Genomic DNA, 25,596 nt, shown 5'->3' with positions numbered 1-25,596 from the left:
TTCACTTTTACAAATATGACGTGTCCTATAAAATGTCACGCCACCTAAAAGTCCACAGTATTCCTTTTTTTAAATATAGAAAATATTGTCACCACAATAAGTTACTCAAACACATAACAAGCGTCCTGGGAAGGGGCTTGCACCATATTCCTATGGTGAACTGTATCAGTCAATAGAAGTCGACAAAAAGGACGGCGGGGGAGTGGAAGTATGACACAAGCACAGAAGGAGGAAACGGATCACGAGGACAAAAGACGGAGACATTGTGACACAGTGGTAACAGAAGGGAATGGGAACACAGAATAGTCGTTTCAATCCTCATATCGAGCATATCAGCAAAAAGCACAACATCAAGCACGCTGCCAACTCCAAAGTGTTTAAAATCACTTCCTTTGTCTGTTTTTTTTCTCCACAATATCTTTGCTTTCTTTCATCAAAAATGTACAATGAAAAAAAAGATTCCAGCCTTTATACTGACTTGGTTTTCAGCGGCTTAAAGGGACACTCTTTCGTTCTGTCTTTGGTTTGCTGGAACCCCTTTCAATGATGTAACAGCAACAAAAATACAAATACTGAACAATGGTAAGGGGAAGAGAACAAGAGGGGACAGAAACAAAACCAGTTATCAAATAAAAAGCTCTTGGCTAATTCAGAAAATTTGCAAAAACCAAGTTGCAGCTGTGGCATTTCTGAAAAAAAAAGAGAAGAAAAACTGCAAGAGAGCCACACTGTCCCTTATATTTCAGGTCAGCTGAACATAGGCTTTATTTTCCCATGCTAGAGAGCTCAGTCTCTGAGCGTGTGCACTAGGACGCAAGAGAGCTACCGTCTGGCTGGCCACCGTCCCAGCAGCGCTGGGCTGTGCCACACCAGGGAGTTTATAGGCTTTGTATTCACAGAAGCATGGATGAGACAGAGATCAGGGCTTGGACTGTACCACTGCAGCCTTGTAGACCAGTACTATTACTGGCAGCCCTGAATGCCAGCATGTCTAACTTCCTGGCTGACAGATGCATGAGTGCTTGTGTCTAAATGGCCAAAGAAAAGTTATTGTCCACAGGAAGAAAAATAAAACAAGATACAGATGAGCTAACTGGTATGCGATCATCACCAAAAAAGAGTAATCAAGGTAATAGATAAACCCAAACCAAAATTGTATTTGTTTTTTTTAATGTTCAGAATGGTTTATGTGCCGTTAACTTTCTTACTATTGATGATTTTTTTGTGATGATGACCGACCAGGATGGTATCTAACTGTTGGTTATTGATGGTGTCTGCGTATTTGTGTGTGGTTTGTTGTCGTAGCTAGTCCTGGACCGCTGATCGGTGAGATGAGTCTGCTTGTATTCGTGCTCTGCTGGAGGTAAGGTTTCGTGGTTCAGCCCCAAGGCCTGGGTTTCGGCTGCCGGGCTACGTCGACTCATTCTGGCTCACGGCTTTGCCTCCGTTGAGCACGGCGGAGGCACTCCGACTCTTGGTGGGTGTGCCGCTGCCGGACCGGGAGAACTCTGTCAGGTCGTGGAGGGATGGCTCTCTGTACATTGCAACTGTGGAAACACAAAATAAGTGAGAATCAGACAAACTGTTTTTTTCTACTCATTAGACAAGCAACAACAGAACTTGAGGAACGTGATTTAATACACAAATAGCAATAAAGTGGGACTTCGCTCTGTTTTGGTGAGAATAATGTAGTTCAAGTGATGGCATAACGTCAGATCTTGTGGTTCCCCACAAACTGCTGAATCAAGAGATTATAAAAAACTAGGTTGATGCTGAAGCAAAGAAAATCCTATATTCACAGCGTGGCATTATGAATTCAGGAGTTGCTAGTGCTCTAGCTTTGCTGTGTATGCAGCATTGGCCCAATATGTCTCAGCAGTCGCTTTTCAGAAGAAATATCAGTAATCAGTCTTTGGTTTCAGGATGTTGTCAACGTCCTTCTGCCTAGAATGCTATTTGATGTTGGCTGAAACAGGAAACCCAGTCCTTCAGACACTTCTCTTAGCCCAGCATTTTTCTGTCACAGCAGCAATCCAGAGACCATCCTCAGACACATCAATCAATGGCAAGGTTTCCCTGGGAAACTGCTGATGATTGATTCCAGTCTCGTTAGTGACAGTATTGTATGATTATAATGGTGGGCGCCTGACCTTGGGATTATGGTTTCACCTCAACACCAGTGCTGCTATTTATACTTACAGGAATCCCCAATAACAACCAGTCATTTTTCACATTCTTCCACAAATCCACTCTTTCCAATAAAGACACCTCTTTGTGTCTTGCATCAATCACTTCCAGAAGAATTGTAAGAGGACTTTCCTTTTTGGGTTTGAATGACGTGATCTGAAATTGATTCATCCAGAGGAAGACAGAATGAGAGGCTGTGGGCTGAGACTCACAGACTGGAACCAGAAGAGGAGTGAGTAATGGCTGGAGGAGATGCCAATGCCAACACAGAGACAGCTTTTTATAATTGGTGCCCTGTAACACCGCTGCCTCTAAATCTTTATGAGCTGCTGGAACAAATTATACTTTTATTTCTCTCTCTGGTTCCTTTGCAAAGCACTTTCCAAACCACTTGCTACATCTGGAAGTTAAATTATGTACACGATTTAGTAAATATGGTGCATTACTGGATAATTTAGAGTTTGTTCAAAAGAAGGAGAATAACTTACATCTTTGGCTATTACAACAAACTTATTCATTTTTCTCATTTTGGATTTGCTGTTGGACTTCAAAAATACTAGATTTCTCCTTGTAGAAGAAACAAATATAAAAGACAGCTTAGTGTAATAGTTTTTTGAATCCGTTAGATTTACTGTCTCGCCCAGCCTATAGCCGTCCTTGATCATAACAGAAGAGTCATATATTTTGAAATAAGAATATGAAGTCACAGTCATAGTGTTTATTTAAAAGAAACTGGAGGAAGAAGACACTATTTCACCACCACCAACTATGACCTCAATAACAAAAATAAAGTAGAGTTATCGGGTTTATGACATCAACAAACACTGAAAATGTATACCCTTTTATAAAAGCAGACTTCCTGGCAGATCTTTTTTCTATTGGAATGCATTAGATTGTGTGCCTAATAAAATGGCCAGTAAGTGAATGTCAGTTTATTAATGAAAATATCCATTCTCCTGCCCCTCTACTCATAATGTACATTCTCATAGAAAGAAATAATGTTGCGACTAAACCAAATTATTTACTGATATCAAAATAAAACTTTATTTAGATTTTTTCCAAATCACCTGGTCCTTAAACATTGAATGATAAAATAGCTTTTTCTAGTACTTCATGAAACCAAAAGGTTTGACTGGGTTTACGACTACATTATCTTCTAACACAGTATCTGTAGAAGCCAGTAATAACTCGACAGTGCCAGTAGGCATGTGGATACACACACACACACACACACACACACACACACACACACACACACACACACACACACACACACACACGCGCGCGAAGTGAAACCAGACTCTCTCTGTTGACAGGTAAATCGGTGTCTTGTTGAAGATGAAAGGAAACTGTGGCCTTTTCAACAGAGAGACTTGTCTGCCTCTCCCTTCAAATGCCTCTGTTCTCCACACTTTGCCACACTATCACACATATAGTATATTTGGGTGGGGTTCTCTTTGACTATATACTGAAATAAAGTCTCCATTGAAGGCATTAAAACAAGGTGTTCCTGCTGCTTCTGGTCGAAGACTATGGCTCAGCTCTGCGCTGTGTCTACAGGGGAGTGTGACCAGCTAGAAGAAGCTAGGTCAGAACCAGCATATCTAAGGGGAATGCTATATGAAAGAGGGCCATGTAGAAAGCAGCTCTTTAGTAAAATAATATCCATATGGACTGGAAGAAAACGTGGAAGTTTAATTAGAGAAACGTTTGCGAATCCAAGCGCAAGACTCTTATTATAGAAAAACACCAAGAAACGAGAAACCCTCTCCACCCTTACACAGACCCACAATGCAACAGTTTAAACGTCTCTCTCAAACTCTTTTTTTGTTCCTGACACAACTATTTCAGTTTTTCTATTATCCCACCTCACCTATCTCCAAGATAGCTGGCTTTTCCCTCTGCTTTCAGTAAAGCTGTTTGGAGCAACTATACGTTTACTTCTGTGGTCGGACCAGGCATTGTATGAACTGACTCTGATAGACTATAACTCAGCCCTTAATGGTGTAACAGTACAATGTGAGAGAGGATCTGTGGGCAGGCTTACCTTTGAGAGGTTTGGGAAGGAAGTGGGCTGCTGGCTTGTTCTTCTTGACATGGTTCCCCTTCATGATTTCTCCTTCCTTGTTCAGACCGAGGTACCAGCCCCTGCCCGACTGCTGCTGCCGGTATATCATGGAGGAGTATGTAACATAATAGTTCTCAAACACCGACTCCTTGAATTTGCACTCTGGCGTAAAGTGTTCCTGGGGGGGAGAGAAGGAGATACAGAGCATAGTAGATGTTGGACAGTAATTCACAAGGTCTCAAGAGGGTTTGACATCCTATATGAACAGAAGCAGCTGGAATGGAATGGTTCATTACTTGGGAGTGTGACTTAATAATGGTACATTACACTGCATCTTCAACTCACACCGGGGCACGAAAAGAGGGAAGAAGTTACCTCAAAGCTCAAGCTACTGTTGTAATATGTTGGTCTCTTGAGAATCTTTTAAAACTATTCATTCCATTTACTGTAGTGAATAATGTAGCACTTTATATCATAGATAATGGCGATATGACAGATAGAGAGGAGCATTAATAAAACATAGGGAGTATATTCTCATTTCGCTACAAGCTGTTAATTATGTATGGGCAGTTCATTATCTTTCAAAGTATTGTCTGCTCTGTGGGAGATTTTGTTGGACACGATCATTTAGTACTACCATTTCACTAATTACACTACGTATTTAAGTACTTACTTTCTTTTAAACTACATGATGAAATACTTTTTAGAAAGTGGCTTTATAGGCTTGAATACAATCTGTCTGCATTTGGGTAGTGCATGCAATGAGGTGTTTCTACCTATCTTTTTATGTTATCCGGGTACGACCGTATCTCTTTCACTTATGAACTGTGGAGAGACTCCCTAGAGACATGATGTTTTGTTATTCACCCACCAGACTCCAAGCTGTGCAATACTTCACTCCCCATTTCTGTTTGGTTTAGTATCCAGAGCCTATATAATATTTGCAAATACCACCAGTATCGCACAATTGTAATAGCCAACCGGTCAAACTCACAAAGGGCATTATAAAGTGAACTCTCTTAGATGGATGCTTTTACCGACCAAAGCAGGTCTATCCTGGATTAGTCCTAACTCAGTGGGAAAAAAAACATAACTTTGGTGGGTGTCAATGATGAGCATGATGACGTATCCCCAGGGCCAGAGACCCACAGTGAGATCATGACAAACAACATACTTCCCTACTAGAGTCATCCATAACAGCCTCTCTGGGTTTTTTTTTTACACTTCAGCAGCGGGAACACAGGTCTCTGCGTCACAAATGCTTACCATATTGAGCTACCGATCAGATGAAAAAAATTGATCGTTTTACCGAGTAAGAAGATAGCATTACAGTTTAAGTAGAATACATTATGTTCTAAAACTTGTCATTTTATTTTTTTAGTAGGTGTTCCTATGACAAATCCAAAGGTTTCTTCATGGATATTAGTCAGGCCTTGACTGGCATCATGCATGATTATTTTTGGAAGGATTGGATCAGTTTAAGCAACAGTCTATAACATAACAAAACACAGAAAGTGGGCGTTTATTGGGGTCCACATAACGTCAAGTGAAAAGTGGTGAAAAGTCAACATTGTTCTAACAATTCATCTTTAAGTGACAAAAACAAGCGAAAAACGGCCAAATTCTGCAAATTATTGTAGCACTAGTGTTGAAATCGCTCGAGATTCTTTTTGAAGGTTACATGATGCAATGTGCACATATACTGCAAGTTGTGTGTGATTAGTCCGAATAGTGTTGAAGTTATGAGCATTGAAAAACAAGACATGCCCCTAAGAGGTTCATTGGTTCATATATCCTTACCACAATGAAATATAAAAAAACTGTTGATATATTGTAGGTGATCTGGCTTCAATTATGATTGATAGTAATTTTGGTATGAATCGGACACAGCGTGTAGGAGAAGTGGCCTATTATGTGTATTTCACAAAGTAAGAATCTGACGGAATAGTCAAGTAAAATGACAACGTGCAACTCTTTGTTTCACCTCTGTTCATGTGGACAGATGAAGGTTTACATTCAGGGTTGGGGTAAGGATAATGAGCTTTGTTTTCTTTCTTCCTGAGCTTCCTAACAAACACAAACCTTTACACACTTGAAGATACAAATGTTACTTACAACAGCAGAGTGGAAAACGGTTTGCAATGTCTTGCTGCAAACATTAAATAACCATAAAGACTTTGGCTCTTATAGGCAGATCACAGGGGTAAGCTACTGTATTGCAGTATTATTCAAGTAGTCTGCTAGTTTAAATGTATACTACAGTCTATTTGTGCAAATGTAATGAACACAAACTGTTTGACTCCACTCCTCCCTTAATACCTCAATGTCTTCTTTGCTCTCTTGCTCCGATTAGCAGCAGCAGTCTAAAAGAGGCTGGGCAGCATCCATCTCAGTAATGCACGGGCAGCAAGTGAAAGACAAACAAGGAGCTGCTCAGCTCTGGAGCCAGGAGTTCTGTTCTACCTCTAATAATGAGCTTATGTGGATTTGGCTGGTTACACTCGCCCTGGAGAAGAATAAGAGTCTATTGATAAACAGACGCATCCAGATACAGGCACATCTAGAGCCAAGATGGAGGAGAGGCTGCTGGCTGGTACTGCTGTATTGGAGTGGGTCTATGGACAGGCTCACTAACAGGACTGTGACAGACAGTAACATTCAGATTCTTTTGAATGGGCTCCAGTGGCGTCTCCTTCAATCAATAGCATATCTATTGTTCACTGAAACTAATCTCCCAGTGAAAAAAACCCCTCACATCACTTTAATCATGACTCCGGTGCCAGATGGAGCGAGGGGAAATCACTTTAGAAATAAAAAGTAGGACACTATCTGCATCGAAATAATACCAGTCGTGTCATCTCCCTCCCCCCACGTCTCTATGGTGGTTTGGCTAAATGGACTTTTAATGATCTACATTACGCTACATGGGCTTTTTCCTTGAAATATGCAACTATGACAAGTCCTTGTCTAAATGATGCATGGCTGGCAACCTCACTTACAATGTCCAGGCAAGCATTTTTGTAAAAGAATATTAGCCTACAGCTTTGTCTGAGTGCACGTAATGCTGTTAGGAGCTGTGCCCCTTTTTTATATAGAACCAATTGGGCAAAAGGAAAATTAGATGAAAGCCTCTGGTGTGTTTGATACAACAAAGATTGTAATGCATACGTACCCCTGTTTAAATAAGTCTGTCATCTGTTCCTTACCTCCACCTATTTCTGTAGCTATGATAAAATGTGTTTAATAGTTGTGTTGCTGGGAGCTCTGCGATACAATGCTCCACATTTTATAGGAGTGGAATACCAAAATATCCATTGCTGTACATTCCTCTTTTCTAAAGTGTCTGTGTAGATATGAGCAGTGTTTTAATTTAACTTCATAGACCTCTCAGTTTGAACCCTTGCTGTTGGACACGCAGGGAGGAAGGAGAAAGAAAGTGAACAGGGGGCCAGACGATTGAAATCTTCACGGTATGTTCATGTTCTATACCTTTAAACCCAATGCAGTGCCAGCGGTGACATCTAGTTTCACCTCCTCCTATTTGCATATCAGTTTTAAGATTAGGTCATATTTGTATGCAGGGTGGCTTGAATAGATAGTATGAGGACGATGTCTTTTCATGCTATAACTTTTATCAAAATGACAACTATAGTCACACTAACAGGACATCGAAATATATCTTTTTCACAGCTTGAGATGGAATTTTGTTAGAAGCACAGATGGTTTGCCGAATAAATCCTTTTATCCTTTCTGCTCCACCATCTCTGCTCTCTTCTGACAGTGTCTGTAGTTAAAGGGATGCACATCTCATTTCAGTGCAACATATACGACTGCACATGTAAACATACACAAATTCATTCATACTCGTCTTTCTAAATTCAGTACATGTTTATCTCATGGGCAAAGGGCATAGAACGGTCTGACATTACAGAGAGAGAAAAGCCCAGCTTAAGTCATTGCAGCACTGCCCGTGCTCTTTATGATCCATTAACTGCATATAGGAAGAGGATATTGTGACATACTGAATGATGTTTCAAGGCCCTTTTTTAATATCCATTAATGTAAAACACACACACACAAACAGGCGCATGCTGTCCATCTGGGAAAGCTCTCTTGCTCTATCAACTCCTAACAGTTTCACAATTCAGCAGTTGTAAGGGTAACTGTGACATGAAAGTCACATTATCAGTCATGTCACGAAAACACGACCAATTACGATGCAAGCTCAAACTGCGTTCTGGTCGGATTTAGGCGAGTAATTATGCAACAATAGTGTTTTCCTGATCCAATCAGTAGAAGAAGAAATACTAGCATAATGGGTCTGATCTCTTCTTTTAAGGTATTGGCTGGACTTTTCCCACACTGCACACTGCCCCATGTGTATTCAGCTGCCATATCAATACTAAGAGGACACCAATTATGTCAATGAAATCAAGTGCTATTGTAATTTCATTGCAGACACATCAATGCTTGTGGGACCCACAAAAGCATATGCTATGGCCGGGCAGTGAAGACAAATCTTCCTAAATCCAGCTTTTCAATTTCCCAGTCTTTTCAGTAGACTTTTTCTTTCGCTAAAGATAAAATACATTCATAGTATTCATTTGTTTGGGAATACATTGGAGAGCTTTAAGCTGGTGGAAAAGACCCTTGCAAATAATACCAAACACAAATAGACACACCCACACAGGGTACACATTGAAGCCGGTAGCATATACACATATACACACACAACACAAACTAGTTAATGACGCAGCTCAATGGAGTGGAACCTTACAGCAGTTATTTACCGAAGGCATTGTGCCTGCTAAAAAGAAAGGAAAGGCATCGTTGTGAGCCAACTCCATATCTAACATCGGTGCGCTAAAATACAAATGCATCATGTACAAGCACAACTTTAGTTTATTTGTGGTCATCCTACATACAAATTGAATGAGTCCAATGTGGTTTTAACATTCTCTTCCACAATCTCTGCATCCTTTATTCAAGGTTTCTGTGACTCTCCTGAAGTGTTATTTGGAAGTTAAAATGTATACCTAAACCTTGACTAAGAATGGGCTTAACATACTTGAAGTGACTTGAGTAAGAGTGTAGATGTAATGCTGGGTTCAGATTCATCCAGAAGCCTTTTTTATTTCTTCTTTTTGCCTCTTCCTCATCATTCTTTTGTTGCCTCGTGCATTATTCAGATGACACTATTTTTCCTTTTAGATGTTTAGTTCTTAGTTTAGTGCATTTGTAAATGAGAAAAGTCTTAATGTAGAGACTCTTTAACAGGATACATGACCATTGCAGGGCCTGGCGATTTGGGTCAAAACGCCTTTAAATCTCAATGCCAACTTGATAAATATCTCCACCCCAAGATCCCTGAACTCTCCATTTTACACACACTCACAGAAAGCAGTCTAGACGAGACTCAACTGGAGCCTCAGTGACTCACACTAATTCAAATATGACCCACGAGGAAATTAATAACGCCACTTCAAAAGCACATTGTGAGATATGTGGACACCAGCTCAGGATCTACAAATATAACGACAATCTAAAATGTATGAAGAAAGCTCAAAGGCTTTTGTTATTCAGATTCTTTAGAAATATGCACTGCTTTGCTAGAGATGTGTTAGAAGGTGTTGGAAAAATCTTAATAGCGCCACTATTTATTTATTTTTTAAGTAGAGGGGCAAACGGTACAAGAGAAAACTGTGAAATAAAATACATATTAATGGGTTCTTCCTCTACCACACATTGACGCCGAGGGATGAATATATTTTCACTGGTATATTCTGCCTCTCCCACACATAAAGCACTTTTTCTCACTCCGCGTTTCTCTCTCTTACCCTCTCTCTGTTTTCTTTATGCTCTTACAGAACACACAGTTATGTTCAAACAGATGCACATGTGAGGCAGCCTGGTTCATACTTTTAAAACATCAGGTTATACCTAACTATACATATACATTTATAATTTAGTATGCATTAGAATGTGTGTTAAAAATGTAAATTGACTATACATCATATGAATCCTTTTTATGATATCGCAAACATTCTCTCACCCTCCCATTAATGTACGCACTTGCGCACACAAGTAGAATAATGGGAGGCATCCAGATCCCTGCAGCAGCTTTTCGTCCCCCACCCACGATACGTCATCTGTTGTCTCTCAACTGTTGATTGGGAATCTCCCCCCCGAGCTGACCTGCTATTGGCTGCTTTAATGTGTGGCTTCAAGGCTTCGCTATACCACAGCAGAAATCCCAGCAAGACGGGCACTATTAGGCAGCCAGCTACACATTCAATTCAATTCCCTCTCTAATTTAGCTGAAACGGGAAGCTCTGCAACCCATCCCCCAACCGCTTTCTTCCTATTTAAACACCTACAGGATGTACTATATTTCATGTGAGAGCTGGTATTTAAAACACCAAAGATGATGTACTGTATGCAGCCAGCAGTATTCTTTTTTTTACATTTTGTTATGCTCTTTACCATTTGATTATGATTTAACACATGTTTTACATCCCAAAATATATATATATATATATATATATATATATATATATATATATATATATATATATATACATACATATATAAATATATATATATATTACATATATATATATATATATTTTTTTGTGTGATATATACAGTGTATATATATTATAAAATGATACGATTACTGCGGCTTCTACTGCTTGTATAGCCTTTTCCAGCAAGATCCATACAGTACTGTTTAGGAGCCATGTTAAGTGCATTGTATGCATGTATGTGTGTGTGGGAAGGGGTTGAAAGACTCTGCTTTAGCTGGAGCAACCCCCATGGATTTGTTGTCAAACAACTGCCAGCACTCATTAAAATGTATTTATGGAAGTCCATACAACATGTGCAAAAGGCTACCGTGATTTATTTTTTTTGCCACTCCTTTGGTTGAGTTTTATTTTTTTTTCAAACACAATTATTAACTAGAAATTAGATATTTATTTTCAATTGATGAACATATTTATATATATTTGGAGAGGACATTACATCTCTATGGCGAGGGACGCAAATGTTTGCTGAGCCAACCCATGTTAACCAATCATTAACCGCCAACATTAGTGCCTCGCATGCAGCGGGTGCTGTGTTTGAAGTGCCTAACAAGGCGCTCAGCTGCAATGATAACTGATGCACAAACCAGTTAAATCCATCCCTACGGTGTATGCGTAAAACGGGCAACTGAGTCCCTGCGTTCATCGGTCCGGGAGCGCTAGCAGCCACATTGTCGCGTGCATTGTCATGTACACACGAAGCCGCATTCCCAATAAGTCTCCACTGCATCAATTAGTTCAACTGCCAGGTTGTCAGCTGTGTTTCTGCCTGGCATACTCTGTCAGGGCTTCCGTCTGTGTATTTGCAAGCCCTGTGTAACGTTAGCGGGTGTCCGGTCGATGGAGGGAGAGTGTGTGTGACAATGAGCACAAAGTCAGCAGTAAGGTAATAGCTGTGAACGTAGCAGAGCAGTGTGTGTTTACAGTTTATGTCGATGAAAATAAATGCCTCAAGTTCCTGTGTCTTGCCAGCCACCTGCTGATTTTAGTGAAGGTTGGCCCCGAAGTTAGCAACAACTCTGGCTCAGGCTCACTTACGGTGGGCTGACCTTTCATGATGGACCCCACGCTATTTTCCTTTCAGCTTGTTTGTTCATTTTGAATATTACTTTTAACTGTTTAACTGATTAACACATTAATTGGTCAAATATGAACATCCCTACTATGAACAGAAGCTCAATTGGTCGTGCTTACTATTAAACGCTGAATGACGGGTAAAACAATACAATTGCGGTTCCGGTTGCGTTCAAAACTGTCAGATAAAACCTGCCAGTGTTGTACTGTTGTAATTCCAAAATATTACAGTACAGGATATGTAAATGTACAGAACAACAACAACAACAACAACAACAACAACAACAACAACAGAAAAGTAGGCTACTATCAAAGCTATTGGGTTTCAGTAAAGAGGTGTGCAACTCATTCCACGCCAGATAGGACCAGATGGTATTGGCATAGCCACTCCGGGTTTGGCTTATTGAAATATTAATACTGTATTATCAACTGACATGAAGTGATTTGATAGTAACTGTGTTTGTAACGCTGGATGATCGCAGTCGTTTACTTACATTTGTTATTGAAGAAATCAATGTATTTACGTTGTTTAACTTACGATTAAAAGGTTGCGAAAAAAAAGGAAACAAACGACTGCTTTAAATGTAAAGCAGAAGTTGTGAATAAAAATAGAATACATACAAACAAACAGTTTGATTGATCCTGTTACATCATTGGCTGTCAATGGTTCACTATGAGTGGCGTAAACCTCAGCTAATCGGCTACCAGAAATCAGGTGTTCTAACTTCCCACTATTATTCTGCTGATGTATATGATGCTGCTCACTGTTGTAGCTGACCGCAATGCCTACATCTCCTCAAAGCTGAGCTCTAATGTTCATATATGTGATTGTTATTCAGGGTGTTAGTAATTTCAGCAGGTTTCTTGTTGCTTCTTGGATTCTTTGAGTATATTTACCAAAATCTAATCGTATAACCATCTGCAATTCCTTGACGCGAGTGCATTTAACTGAACTAATGCTTGGTGAGAGCTCATTTGTGTGTATGAGAAGAGAAGAGTGAAATTGGGGTGGGAGAGAGAGAGAGAGAGGAGCCAGAAGGCTTGATTTCCTTCTTCCTTCATCACATTACTGTCTAACTATTTAATAGATCATTTGTCAGCAGCAGCTGCAAAATAAAAAGTTAGGTTTTCTTTGCTTTTTATAAGCTTGTTTTCATCAATCACCATTGTGCCGTCCTACTTAGACGTTTACCATACAGAACAATCTTTACTAATTTGATGATGCGGATTGTTTGTTAACGTGTGTGTCTGCACGCCCTCTGGGTGCAACCTCCAAGCAGCCTCTCAATCTTCCCCAGTGACTCCTGCCACACATTGTGATGGTGGCATTTGGGAAGAAGTCAAACAGGAACTGGATTGTTCGTTCTGAAACTGAATTATTCATACACTTGCACATTTAATCAAAGATAAAGAGCCAGCTGCCGCGATCAGATATGTCACTGCTCCACATGCTTACACCATCCGTGGGCTTTTTATTGACACTGAATTACATCTGGAAATGAAGATACTTTTTCATCAGAGTAAGGCTGGCGTGAGTTATCCTTTCCCCAAAGACTATGAATAGAAGAAAGATAATCTGATGAAATAGAAACACTTGAAGCCAAATCACTGCCATATCTATCTTCTCTTTTTCAGGTGTGTTGTTGTGTTTCTTCCAATCGCTCATGCCACCATATGAACTCAGATGTCTGCAAGAGAGCGAACAATCTCTCTGCATACAGCTGGACTCGAAGGTCAGCCATCCTATACACACACACCTATACACACACATTCACACAAACACTCACACATGAAGGAAGTGAGACACTTACCGATGTGTACAAGTAGCCCTCACTGTTCATAGCCAGATAGAGTTTGGTTTGCACCCCCTGGATGGCCACCACTCGCAGCCCCACTGGAATGAGGTTGAACACGGCTGGAAAGAGACAGACAACAGAAACGATTAAACAAAAAAATGAAGTAATGAATAATAGACCAAATTATATTATGCAGCTTCCATACATCCTCATGATTCTGGTCTCCTTTAAATGTATAGCACATTCAGTACTTGGGTTATTCAGTCAGCCAGACACAGTCACACTTGACAGAGGCTAAATCAATACTGCCGTTGACATTTTTCTTATTAATATCACTAGCCAGAAAGTGGACAAATGTTCAAATCCAAATTTTCGAGCAAGCCCAAAGCGCAAACTGTCAAAACCAAACCACAAATAGAGGTGCGACATAAGCTCAGGGACTCAGCCGCTCTCCTCCCGAGGGTGTTTCAAAAAGCAAATAAACAAAATTAGTAACAAGAGACTGAAAACAGAGAAATTGTTGAAACGACAAAGCAGCTCAGGCTGTGTGAAGTTAAGTATTGCAAACACAATATGGAAAAGTATTTCAGATGGAGAGAAATTAAATATCAAAACAAAACTGTGGTCAAATGTTAATCTGTGATACGACGACGACAGCTGTTATCTGACAATGCTGCTCTCACTATGGGCCAGTTGCAATGCAGCATTATGAGAAAAGAAAGAGGGAGAATACACTTATACACCTCTTGGTTACATGAACACATATATATATATATATATATATATATATATATATATATATATATATATATATATATATATATATGTGTACCAGCGGCAGCCCAGCTGGTGAATGAGGTACACTTCTACATAATTAATGTCAGCCTGGACTCTATACAAGTGTGTCTGCGTGTGTTTCATAAGAAGCTGGCAGGGAACCCACGGGCTGAGTAGAGGAAAGCACATGTACATCCACCTGAAAGTCTGGAGTTGTGCTTCTATCCCATAAAAGGAAACGTCCTGCCTTTTTGTTCTGACTATTGCTGGACATACTGCCAAACAGGGATGCCAACATCACTGCTGTTAGATTGTTTACCTTTTTCATACCAAATCCAGTAAATACCGTCAACAGGAGAATGATCTATTTATCTCAAATTTCCCATTTGATTGTTAAAGAGTGTACATTGTCACATTAGGATATGGACTTGGCGGTCAAGAGATGTGAGGGGATAAATTAAACTTAATTCTCACACCAGTTAAACTATGAGTCAGAGCGTTCCCTTACTATAGGTCCTCCACAACCATTTAGTAGATCCCTATCTGCAGACTCCTTCGAGCGAAGTGCACTATAGAGGCTTTTTAATGGGCTATTTCATCCGCCCGTATCCCTTTAACAGTGCCGACATCCATCTCTCTGGGCTTCCATTGTAAACAACAGCCACGGGAATGCGTAATGTATTTACTTGTTCGAGTAAACAGGAATTGCTAGCATATTCCTGGTTAAAAGTCCCAGAACCACTCGCTTTGTGGTTCTCTGCCTTCCACTTCTCTCTGCTTCTCCCGCTCTATCTTTTTTTGTTTCATATATATATATATATATATATATATATATATATATATATATATTTCAAATCAACTTACTCTCTTGTCTCTTCACCTGTCACCAATGACACGTTTGAAATGATTTAACGGTGAGAGTAGCTTACCAATAACAACAAAGGTTTGTCTGGCTCCTAGACAGATACAGATCCCATGGGTCTGTCTGCCAGCACTTATAGAATGACGGACATATTGGATAGTGTTTTGGCTGATCAGAAGCAACATTTCTAAAACAGCGGTCACAAGAAAACTGTATAATGCTTTAGTCTAGCCTGTAATATCATACTGGATAACAAAAGTTGTCTTGTTGTTCTTATTGTAATGTAATGTGATTAAATAATCAGGACTCCTCTGTGCATCTTAAATCCTCAATTATATTCTCAGTTACCTTGTTAACTGATTTCAGCTCGAATTTAAATTGCTCCATTTTTCCAACACAAATGGCAGTCTTATATTGGTACTGTGATCAAAATATGGCTGGGGAAAGACACGCCGCTCTCTATGACAGATTGGTGTATCTTTTTTCTTTAGGTGATTCCTGCTTTGGCAGCTCTGTACAGCAGATGCAGCCAGCAAAAGGTATACCTGCAGTATTTAATATGCTTTCTACAGTAATATTTTGCATTTATTAAGCTGACATACCAATGACAGATCTGCTGATGTTATTTACTGACTATAAACCAGACTATACATTTTGCAATTATGAGTCAAAGAAGAATAACATCCTCCAACCCCAACAAACAATAATTAGCGTATCTCCATCATTATTGAACTAGTTCACACCAACATTTACGACGCATAATTGGAAGGCGTGGAAAAGCATTTGGCTGTTTGGTAGTTTTCTTTCATTTTGACAAATGCCCTTTGAACTTTCGCTACTTTCTGGAGCATTCTTCAATACTGCAGTGCGGAGGCGGAACAATTTCTTGCCAGAAATTCATGGTTCCAGGTTTCAGATGGCAAACCTTCTCCGCAACCATTGTTCAGATTGATCCATCTTGGCTTTGCTCTGTATGGAGCTAGAGGGGATGGTATGAAGTGTAGCAACCCTGAAACATCTTGCTACCTGAGCAGTTCTTGTCTTTATAATACTCCCACCACGATGCACACATTCTCATCCGCCGTCGACTTCATTTCAGAAGGATTACCAGCTGGTGTACTGATGGGGATTTTCAAGAGGAGAAACTAAATTACTTCCTGGCTCCTAGAAACACCTGAGCACCCTGAAGAGGATGACAGGGCCGCCACCCACTCACCGAGCTTTCCCAGTGCAAAGAGACACATAGAATAAGAAGGGTGAGGACGCCTGAGGGACAGTTTCTCATGATTGCGTGCAGGCTATCTCTGTGCCTAGAAGTCATGACCAATTCGAGTGACGATGAACATTTTCACATTTTTATCATTTTTATCCAATCTGTAAGTCATTCTCGGAGCAGCCTGCTGGCAATTATAGCAGCTGAAATATGACAGAACCACATGATAAAAAGTCATTTGTTGCGACAGAATTCAGTAGAACCTGTGTCACCTGATTACTGTTCAACTGCAGTGGCTCTTTGGCTGGGCTGAATTGGGTTACTCAAGGAAAAATGTTAGGTTAAGTTAGGTAAATAATGACTATATTTAGACTGACATTTAGCATCAAAGCATGTGTATAGTGCCATTACATAAAGGATGGCACTGTTTTTTATTATTTACTTTTTATTATTATTGACCATTATCAAGTTCAGGAAGCTCAAAAGGGATATTGCAGTTGTACATTAGTAATAAATAAAGTAAGAACACAAATTGGTTCACTGCTAGGTAAAGGATTTGAAAAGGCAAAGCAAATTCATGGGCAATTAAATAAAGATATTTGAAAAACTTTACCTTTTAACAATCTTTCCAATCCAAACAATATTTTCTACTTTCAAAGAGGAGGATTAAAAGCAAAACCTCTTGGACAAGACTGAGAATGGGCGTGATTTTGAACATTAACAGTACCCTCTTTCTTTCAAAGAAAAGGGTTTGGAGTTGCTTTTCGGAAATGCCTTTTTTTTTTTTTACCAACTGGCTTTGTTCAGAAAATGGGTGAAACAGTTCAAAATGGGAAAGAAATCATTTGGATTTATGAGACTTGAAAGTTTTTAAACTTCTTTATTACCAGTATCAAACGACTATGCTACGAGGGCAATGATAACATAATTGTGTGTGTGTGTGTGTGTGCATTTGAGTAGGTCCTCTCCCACCATCACAAGACACCAGTAGCTTCAACAGGACTGCGCTCTCCATCACCATGGAGACAAGCGCACCCAGCGCCTAACAACGCTATTTTCGGAGCAGTGCAAAGAGCTTCACTCTTTCTCCTTTGCTGGTTCAGCAGCACTCTTTAATGTTCTTGCCAATGCGGGACAGTTGTTATGTAAGTCAACAGAAAAGTGAGCCCTTGCAGACATGATGGGTGGTGTGTGTGTGAAGTGAAGGATAGTAGTGTGTGTGTGTGTGTGTGTGTGTGTGTGTGTGTGTGTGTGTGTGTGTGTGTGTGTGTGTTACTTTATTCATTATCGTTTCTACTTACACAGTTTTCTCAGTGTAGTACTTTAACTTTAGGAAACAAATTTCACACGAATTACAAGGTGTTATTGTTCTTCTTCGGCTAAATCCCATTTGCACAAAGTTGCTATTTATATGTACAGTAAGATACAGACGCCATCTCCACCAGGGACGTAATTGAATATAGAGGAACTAATGCGAGGCTCCAGAAGTGTTTTCATCCGCTTAGTGTCAGGATTACACAGCAAGTATTACATCAAAGGTGTTCAAATTACATCAAAGGTCACTAACTGCTGTACTTTTTTAATCTTCAAAAGCACGCAGCGTTCACTGAAATACCTAATTATACGGTGGTCTGCTTCTGCTGTGCTGCTACCAGACAAATGGCTGTTCTGTTACTCTTCAATTGATATCTCTAATTTGTTTATTGGAAAACAAAGAGCTGGTGGGTGTAATGGCAGTGGTAGGGAGGCACCAACACGTAGTATAAGACATAACTGGCTGTAACAAAAGAGGCGGTGTGTAGGAGAGTAAAAAGACAATCATCATCATTAGTGTTAAGGTTGCCGTGACTTTGATTAGATCAAATTAACCGCTACTCACTACTGCACTGCTTAAATGCATTGGCAAAGAAAATGTTTTTGCCTCTGTTATGAACCAATACTTTTTATCCGCAGGAGTGAAAATCAAAACAAGCACTGTACTTAATGTAGTATTGAGCATTTGTAATTCTCAGAAAAGTCTCTCTTCAACTCATTTGAGGGGTATTCATTCAAGTTGCCATAATGTTGATAGTCTGTTACATGGTACAGTTCATACCTAATGCATCCTGTCTGTTGACAGTAGCAAGGTGAAAGGTTGTGAAACTTACTGTAACCATTGTCCTCCTCCTTCGTTCCATCAATGGTTCCATCTGCCTGCAGCTGCAGGTGGAAACCTTGTCGACTGTACAGCTTTGTCACGATCCCCTTTAGCTGGGGCTCTGTGTAGGCAGAGGGGACACAGAGACAGGAAGACACAAGAATGAAACACGCACTTTAGGGAAACAGGAATGTAGCAATGAGATGTCACTCGTAGCTTCAGTTTTGGGTCACGGCTTGTCGTCATTTTTAAAAGTTACTAAAGCCACAAAATCCAATTTAGTAGTAAAGTGGAGCCAAGGTGGGACAAATAGTAGCAATTACGATGGCTGACTGTGATAGGTTAATGCACCTGTTAATCAAGCAAGCATGGTTATCACCAAACGCATGTCAGAAGAATCATTTTCAAGGGAATCCTGTGTTGTTTCATATTTTAAGAGCCACAATGTGGCGGCCATTAAAGAAGCTGCATGCTGTTTTAAGCTTCTTTCACATTGGCTTGACCACTTAGCCACTTTATACAACAACAGCACTGATAAAGGCTCTCGGCTTGCTGATTCCCACTGATCCTGTGGGCCATTTCACTTTTTATTTACAGGGGATAAACAACATAGCAAGACGTCTGATGAATGGAAACACTTATAGAACATTTATGCTTTAGAGAGCTTTAAGATTGACACATCGATTGATAATAGTATTTAATTGGCAAAATGGTAAGACCTACAGCTTGATTAATGCTGCTGTGCCGACAATCCATGAAAGCTGTTTCTGTCTTTTCTCTACGGCGGAACAGAGGTGACTAATAAGGCCGCCAGTTCGACTCCAAAGAGATATAAGACCACAGGTGGACAGGAGCAAATAATATCAAATATAAAAATGGCTTTGGAAGCGGGGCGTGTGGTGACTCAGTGGTCTAAGATGACGGAGAAAATTTCTTTTATGTCACCCTCTGTTACTCCCTTGAGGCTGCATGTCAACTGTTCAATGAATTAGAATTTTAGAGAGTAAATATTTGAAAGAAACTGCTGTGGTTTTTTGAAAATCATAATAACTGGTTTGGGATATGTACAGTTAAATACAAAAGGCTAAATTATAATCTAAACTTCAATACAATCTTTATTTAGTACATAATAGGATTTGAGTATATTACATTTAAAGTTAAAGTGCATTAACTTTTACTTGCAAATCATACGGCTTGTGATAAATATAGTGATCAAAATGTATAATTTTTGACATAGTAAAGAAGGAGCTATATTATTTTTGTTATATCTGTTACTGCATTATATTTAAACAGGGACACAATAGAATGATTCAATGAAATTAGTTATAGCTGTACTAATCAAATGGGCAACATAGAAAATGAGCCACAACCAGGTTAAAAGACCATAGTTAGAAGTGGCTGGGCAGCCTGCCTGTGTTACATCAGTGTAAGTCTGATAAGAGCTAAGTGCTCTCCATTTCCTGGTTAGTGTCCCTGGTGGAGTGTCCTTTACTGTGGTCTACCACACCTTTCATCTATCCTTTCATCTCACTTACCTCCCAGTACCATCATTTCTTGCCTAACTAGGGTTACTTTAGCTTCAGAGATGGTTTATTCATTGTGTACAAAAGACCATTTTTAATAATTTGTTGTAAAACGTTGTACTTTTCAGTGGAACACATTGATGAATGTGCATATGTCAGCATGTGCTGCAAACAGAGAAGGCACAGGTCGATGTGCACACTGCATTACCAGACATTGCACCATATATACGGTCTAAGTCACACACGGACAACGCCTTCTTCTTAGTACACATTGCTTCCTCCACATGGATAGGGAGAGACATTGGAATTGAAAGGGGTGCTAAAATATTTAGGATAGTTATGTTGTTGCTTAAAAAATAACCTTTACTTCCAGTTACAACAGTTGGAAATGAATGGGATTGAATAAAGTTTGGGAGAAAACAGATTTTAATCTTCGCCCCTTCGTCGTCGTCATGTCCACACACACATGAATAAAATGACACAATTGACAAGAGGTGATCTTTGGGCCTGATGTGAACCGATCAGATATCACTTCTTCACTGGGTTTGATTGGGAGGGTGCTTTAGGCTACGAAGACAACCCCTCTGACACTGCTGCAGTGAGAGTGCTCAAAGAGCCACCCTGGACCTTGGCTCACATGACTATAATACTTTATAAAAGTATAAAAGGTACAATGCTCATCATTTCAACTGGCAATCTACTTATTGCTCATTATATGCCAAGTATTTGTTTTCTTCAGTTGGATATACAGTATATCTGCGACAAAGAACTTGACCAACACTATATGTTAAATACACCCTTTGAGCTGAGAGTGAGGTCTGCTTAAAATTCAAAATAAAAGTTAAGACCTATACTTCTTTAAATCTCTTGTGAAACTTGTGTCTCTATATATTTAAATAGTCTACACATGCAAGGCTGCCATATGAATCCATTTTTGAGACTGATAATACAGAATAGTTTATTAACCTATGATGAACTGATTATCCAGGGCAACTTGAACAGTGAACAATGTAAGTAAACGAGACAGTAAAGTCTTCAGTGATTTACAAAAATCGACTTAATAAGCACTTGCGTGTATTTTTGTCCAGTGTGGCCTGAATAATTGGATAGTGAAGTATTATGAAGTATCAGTTTAATATATCCCTCAACAGCCTGAGATGCCAAAAGGTGACTTCTCTGTGGACAAACTTCCCAAGGGACCTTATTCTCCCACCAAACCCATGGCAGGCTGATTTATCTTTTGAAATTAACACAAAGATTTAAAAGTATACTCTGTAGGAGTATTTTGTACACATGTAGAGATGTATACGATGGCATCCTACAGTAGATGAAGAGTTATTGATCCCGATGAAATTGCACAACAGACCTGGTCGTCTCCTTCGCCTCTTCTTGGAGCCAAAGAGTTTGACCCTTGAGAAGACGTTGAGCCGACCGGGCTTCTCACAGCTTCCCTTGACTTTACTGGGGCTGCTAACGCAGCGGCAGGCATTCGACTTCTCCCGCTCCCTCGCTTGCCTTTTTTGCCGTATGAGGGAGCTGGCTATCGCTGCAGCCATGGCCAGTTTGGCTGCGCGCTGGAAACAACTTCAGCAGAAGCGTGAAAAGGATCGAGCAGAAAAAAAACTGGATCCCGAAGCTACACACGTCCAGACGCAGTGGCAAACAATCTGAAGTAACTGCAGTTATTCGTCAAATAACCAACAAGTTGTGTTCCAAGTGGACTCTGACGAGTAGACAGTAAAACGGTCCCAGTGGTGCAGTGAAGCCACTTAGATAATGTCCAAATTCATCATTTTGAGTTTTTTCGCGAATTGGGGCGTTATTCAGGAAGTGTCCGTTGTATCTCCGAGGAAAGAAAAAAAAAAAAAAGTCAAACTTGACAACAAAATCAAACCCGCCCGTGAAGCTGCACCAATACTTTCACCACCGCAAGTTGCATGCTCCTCCAACTGCATCATTGTCTGTGCCTTACAACCGGAACGCACAGACTCGGTCCCCGTGCGCGGTTTCGCACCATCCCTCTAAACTACATGGCCGCATGTGGCACATGGTATGCAGAGAGGCAGGTAGTCGTGAATGAACCTCCACGCGCAGCCACTGGACGGAAACACCTGTTTGAAGTTTGCAGGGCTCTCTCTCTCTCTCTCTTTCTCTAAATCCCTCACTGAGGCTGCTGCTGTCAGGGATGCTTAACACCGAGTTTCAGAAAGGCAACACAGAGGATGTGCACGAATCACTAAAGAGACTCCCATTTTTGGGTTTCTTTTCTCTCCCTTTTGTTGAGTCAATGTGAGGCAGTGGCAGGCGCATCATTGCGGATGCAGCATCCGAGCGCTGCGCAAAGCACATCAGAATCAGCTGTGCTGCTCAGAGCACCGACAACCTGGAGGATGAGCAGTGAGGAGGGGGGAGGGAGTCTATGAGCTGCCAACTCAGGCAGTGTGCACAGATGAGAGATGCTCTAGGTCGTCATGTGGGATAATTCATGTTACACATCAAGAGAAAGGGGCGTCGAACGAGGGGGGAGGGGCAAACATCACCATGTTTTAATATATATTTTATCAGACGAGTGGACAGATAGTCATGGAAAAGCTAAATAACTACTGATACAACTCGGTCCGGTTGGCTGTTACAACATTTCCAAAAGATAAATCCCATGATTCTTAGGGCGAACGTCTAGCCGCAAAAAATGATTTAAAATGTTATCAAACTTAGTCAGTTGCCCGCTTTAGTGTTCGGTTAAGTGCGAGGGATGAACCAGCAGGTATAGCCATCATCAGACGTCAGCGGTGATGGTAACGCAAGACGAATAAAGTGGAATAAGCAGGGAACAGCCTCAAGCCGGTGGATCACAGCTACGGCACCATGAAATAACATATAACTCGCTTGAATTGTTTCATCGTAATACCATGACATTCCACCTTAATACGCCTGGCACCTTAAAAGAGTGCTCTTTTAGTGCCGTTTTAAACTCCAGAGCGAAAGTTAGGTCTCCAGCCATGACTGCAGGCCTCGTCTCCCCGCCGCTTCCCCCTGAGTCCCGGATCGAGCCCAGCTAACAGCCTAACCAATGGTGCCACCTACTGTCGTCCACCCAAACTGTCGCGGATGTTTTATTTCTGTCTTCTGATTAATAATACACGGCAGTAACGCACCCTCAACACGATGGACTGAGGCCTCACTCCGTCTGAAATCTCGCGGAAGTGAATTTAAAAAGTGAATTTAGGAATCAAATATAAAGCTCATAGACGCACGTGTCTCTTGTAAACATACAACCTTCAAAACTCAAAATGGGGACGAAGCAAAGTGCTCCAACTCCACATCCACTTCAGCACCACGGACAGCTCCAAGACGGTGAACTACAGCACTGTTCCAAGTCACTACTTACTGTATACAAATATAAACTACATTTGACTTAAGACCACTTTGGGAAGCATTTTATCAATAACAAGTAATATACATTTTAAGTTAAAAAAAAAAAAAGTTTAACAAATATATAAATAAAAAAGCCAAAACAAGTGCAGCGTAAATTCAAAAACCACACGGCAGCCTACCTGAAACCGCTTTTCTCAACGGGAAAGACATGATTGTCTCTGGCGAAGCCCAGAGCGCTGACTCGGATACCTGCAGTCCTGAAGTGAAGGCGAGTAGTCTACTTTCAGCAAAGTTCAAACCATTGTCAGACAACTGTCAGAGGCGTAGTGGGAGACAAAGCGTCGAGGCGTGGCCATCAACAGGAAGATCATTACAGGACATTAGCGACATGCCATTACGACGTCTAAATGCTCATTAAACATTCATTTAGAGGTCTTGTTGATCCGGCAGAAACACGGGCGTGTGTTTGCTGTGTCGCGGCGGGGCCGGGCTGAAGAAAAGTGGTCGGAAAACTGCAGGCTGAAATTGCACTTCCTTCTTGGGGGCAGGGGAGAGTTAGCTCTCATATTACAAAAAAAAAATGCTGTAAAATGATCCGATAATGCTTCGACTAAACTGGTTATACAGGCCTGTCCACTTTGGACTGAACAATATCGATGCACAATCAACCGAGACAACATTAGGTAATGCGTTTTCAAAGACAATTCTTTCTTCTTCTTCCTTTTTTTTCCCTTCTCAAATCACCCAGCTAATTCTGAGATTGGCCAGATATGGCATGCTAGTTATCAGCTCAATTTATTGTATTAATCGAGTTATGTGAGGCGTGTTATTAAATGTAGATCATCTCTTTACAGACTTGGTGACAGCAGATGTATTGCCGCAGCCCGTGTATGTATTGATAGACCACTAAACAATGAGCTCTGAGATATAGGGAGCCTTACAGTGGGTACTTGTGAGGGTTAGTGCACTCAAGTGACTATGAGCAACTTTGACCACTAGGTGGAGCCAGTGGACATGCTATGGAGGCTATGGGTGCTATGAGCAGCAGATTCCCCTTAAAGGGGAAATCCACCTAAAAACACAACTCTATACAGAGCACCACACTTAATTATTTAATAATAAAATAATAAGGTTGATCTATTGAAACGGGGTTTCTCTTTGATCTGTGACTAACATCACTGTAACATGCAAATGTGTTTTGTTCAATGTAGAGCTAATATAGTAAAATTCCCCACTATCCAGAACCTGCCCCGCTCCAGGGGTCTCTAAATGACTATATGCATAACCACAGTCTATTCCTCTGCCCGTCAGATTAAAGACCAACTTCTAATTCACAGAGTACTATTGAGCCGAAAACACCACATTTTATTTAGTGTGGAATCAGTCATTTTTTAGAGATTACTATATATTAGAGTGACAAATACCTAATCAATGAAGTCCCGACTACAATTTCTTTTCTATATGTAATTCAAAACGTGTTCACCAGTCATGTGGAAGAAAGCTATGTTTGTGATTATGTACTGAAACTAGATAGGAATATAAATAGTTCATGGATCAATACCAATATATTGACTTTGGCTTACATAACACAAGGCATACTGTAGAGATACACATATCGGTTTTACTGTTATTGATGTTTTCTCTCATGGCATAGAGGGAATCAAGCTGTAACCCCACACAGAGAAGATAGTCACCAAAGTTGTTTCAATGTTGAACTGAGTTTGATAGATTATTTCCAAAAAACAGCTTGTTCCTCAGTGCATAGTAGCAATTATATCCACAGGGGTGATATTTACTGTGATTATAGGTAGTTCCAACACCTTTCTTTAAACAAAGAGAAACCAAAGACCCCACCTCAAGCAATACGCAGTAAAACGTGTTAATTGATAAAAAAGCAGTCTAAGAATAAACAATGTATGAAGGATCCTCTTTGTGAAGCGCAAATACATGTGTTCCTTTCCATTAGCCAGTGATGACCTAAACATACTCAATGAGACACT

At 40.3% G+C, this 25,596-nt stretch overlaps 1 protein-coding gene across 3 annotated transcripts in view; it reads right to left on the bottom strand.

The window, feature by feature from the left end:
* Positions 1-1,410: 1,410 nt before the first annotated feature.
* Positions 1,411-25,596, bottom strand: part of fgf13a (fibroblast growth factor 13a) — a 42,742-nt gene continuing 18,556 nt past the window's right edge. The window contains exons 1-5 of one of the 3 annotated variants that reach the window (XM_034543358.1): positions 23,776-23,806; positions 18,709-18,819; positions 13,725-13,828; positions 4,235-4,433; positions 1,411-1,547 (exon numbers count right to left, since the gene is read on the bottom strand). In XM_034543358.1, coding sequence (XP_034399249.1) covers positions 1,411-1,547; positions 4,235-4,433; positions 13,725-13,828; positions 18,709-18,819; positions 23,776-23,806 — 582 coding nt within the window. Of the gene's footprint in view, positions 1,548-4,234; positions 4,434-13,724; positions 13,829-18,708; positions 18,820-21,587; positions 21,778-23,775; positions 23,807-25,596 lie in introns of those variants that run through there. The other 2 variants (XM_034543357.1, XM_034543359.1) reach the window with 2 other exon arrangements.

The sequence above is a fragment of the Cyclopterus lumpus genome, chromosome 10 (genome assembly GCF_009769545.1).
Source record: "Cyclopterus lumpus isolate fCycLum1 chromosome 10, fCycLum1.pri, whole genome shotgun sequence".
NCBI classification, from domain to species: Eukaryota; Metazoa; Chordata; class Actinopteri; order Perciformes; family Cyclopteridae; genus Cyclopterus; species Cyclopterus lumpus.
This window is presented reverse-complemented; position numbering and strand designations above follow the sequence as displayed.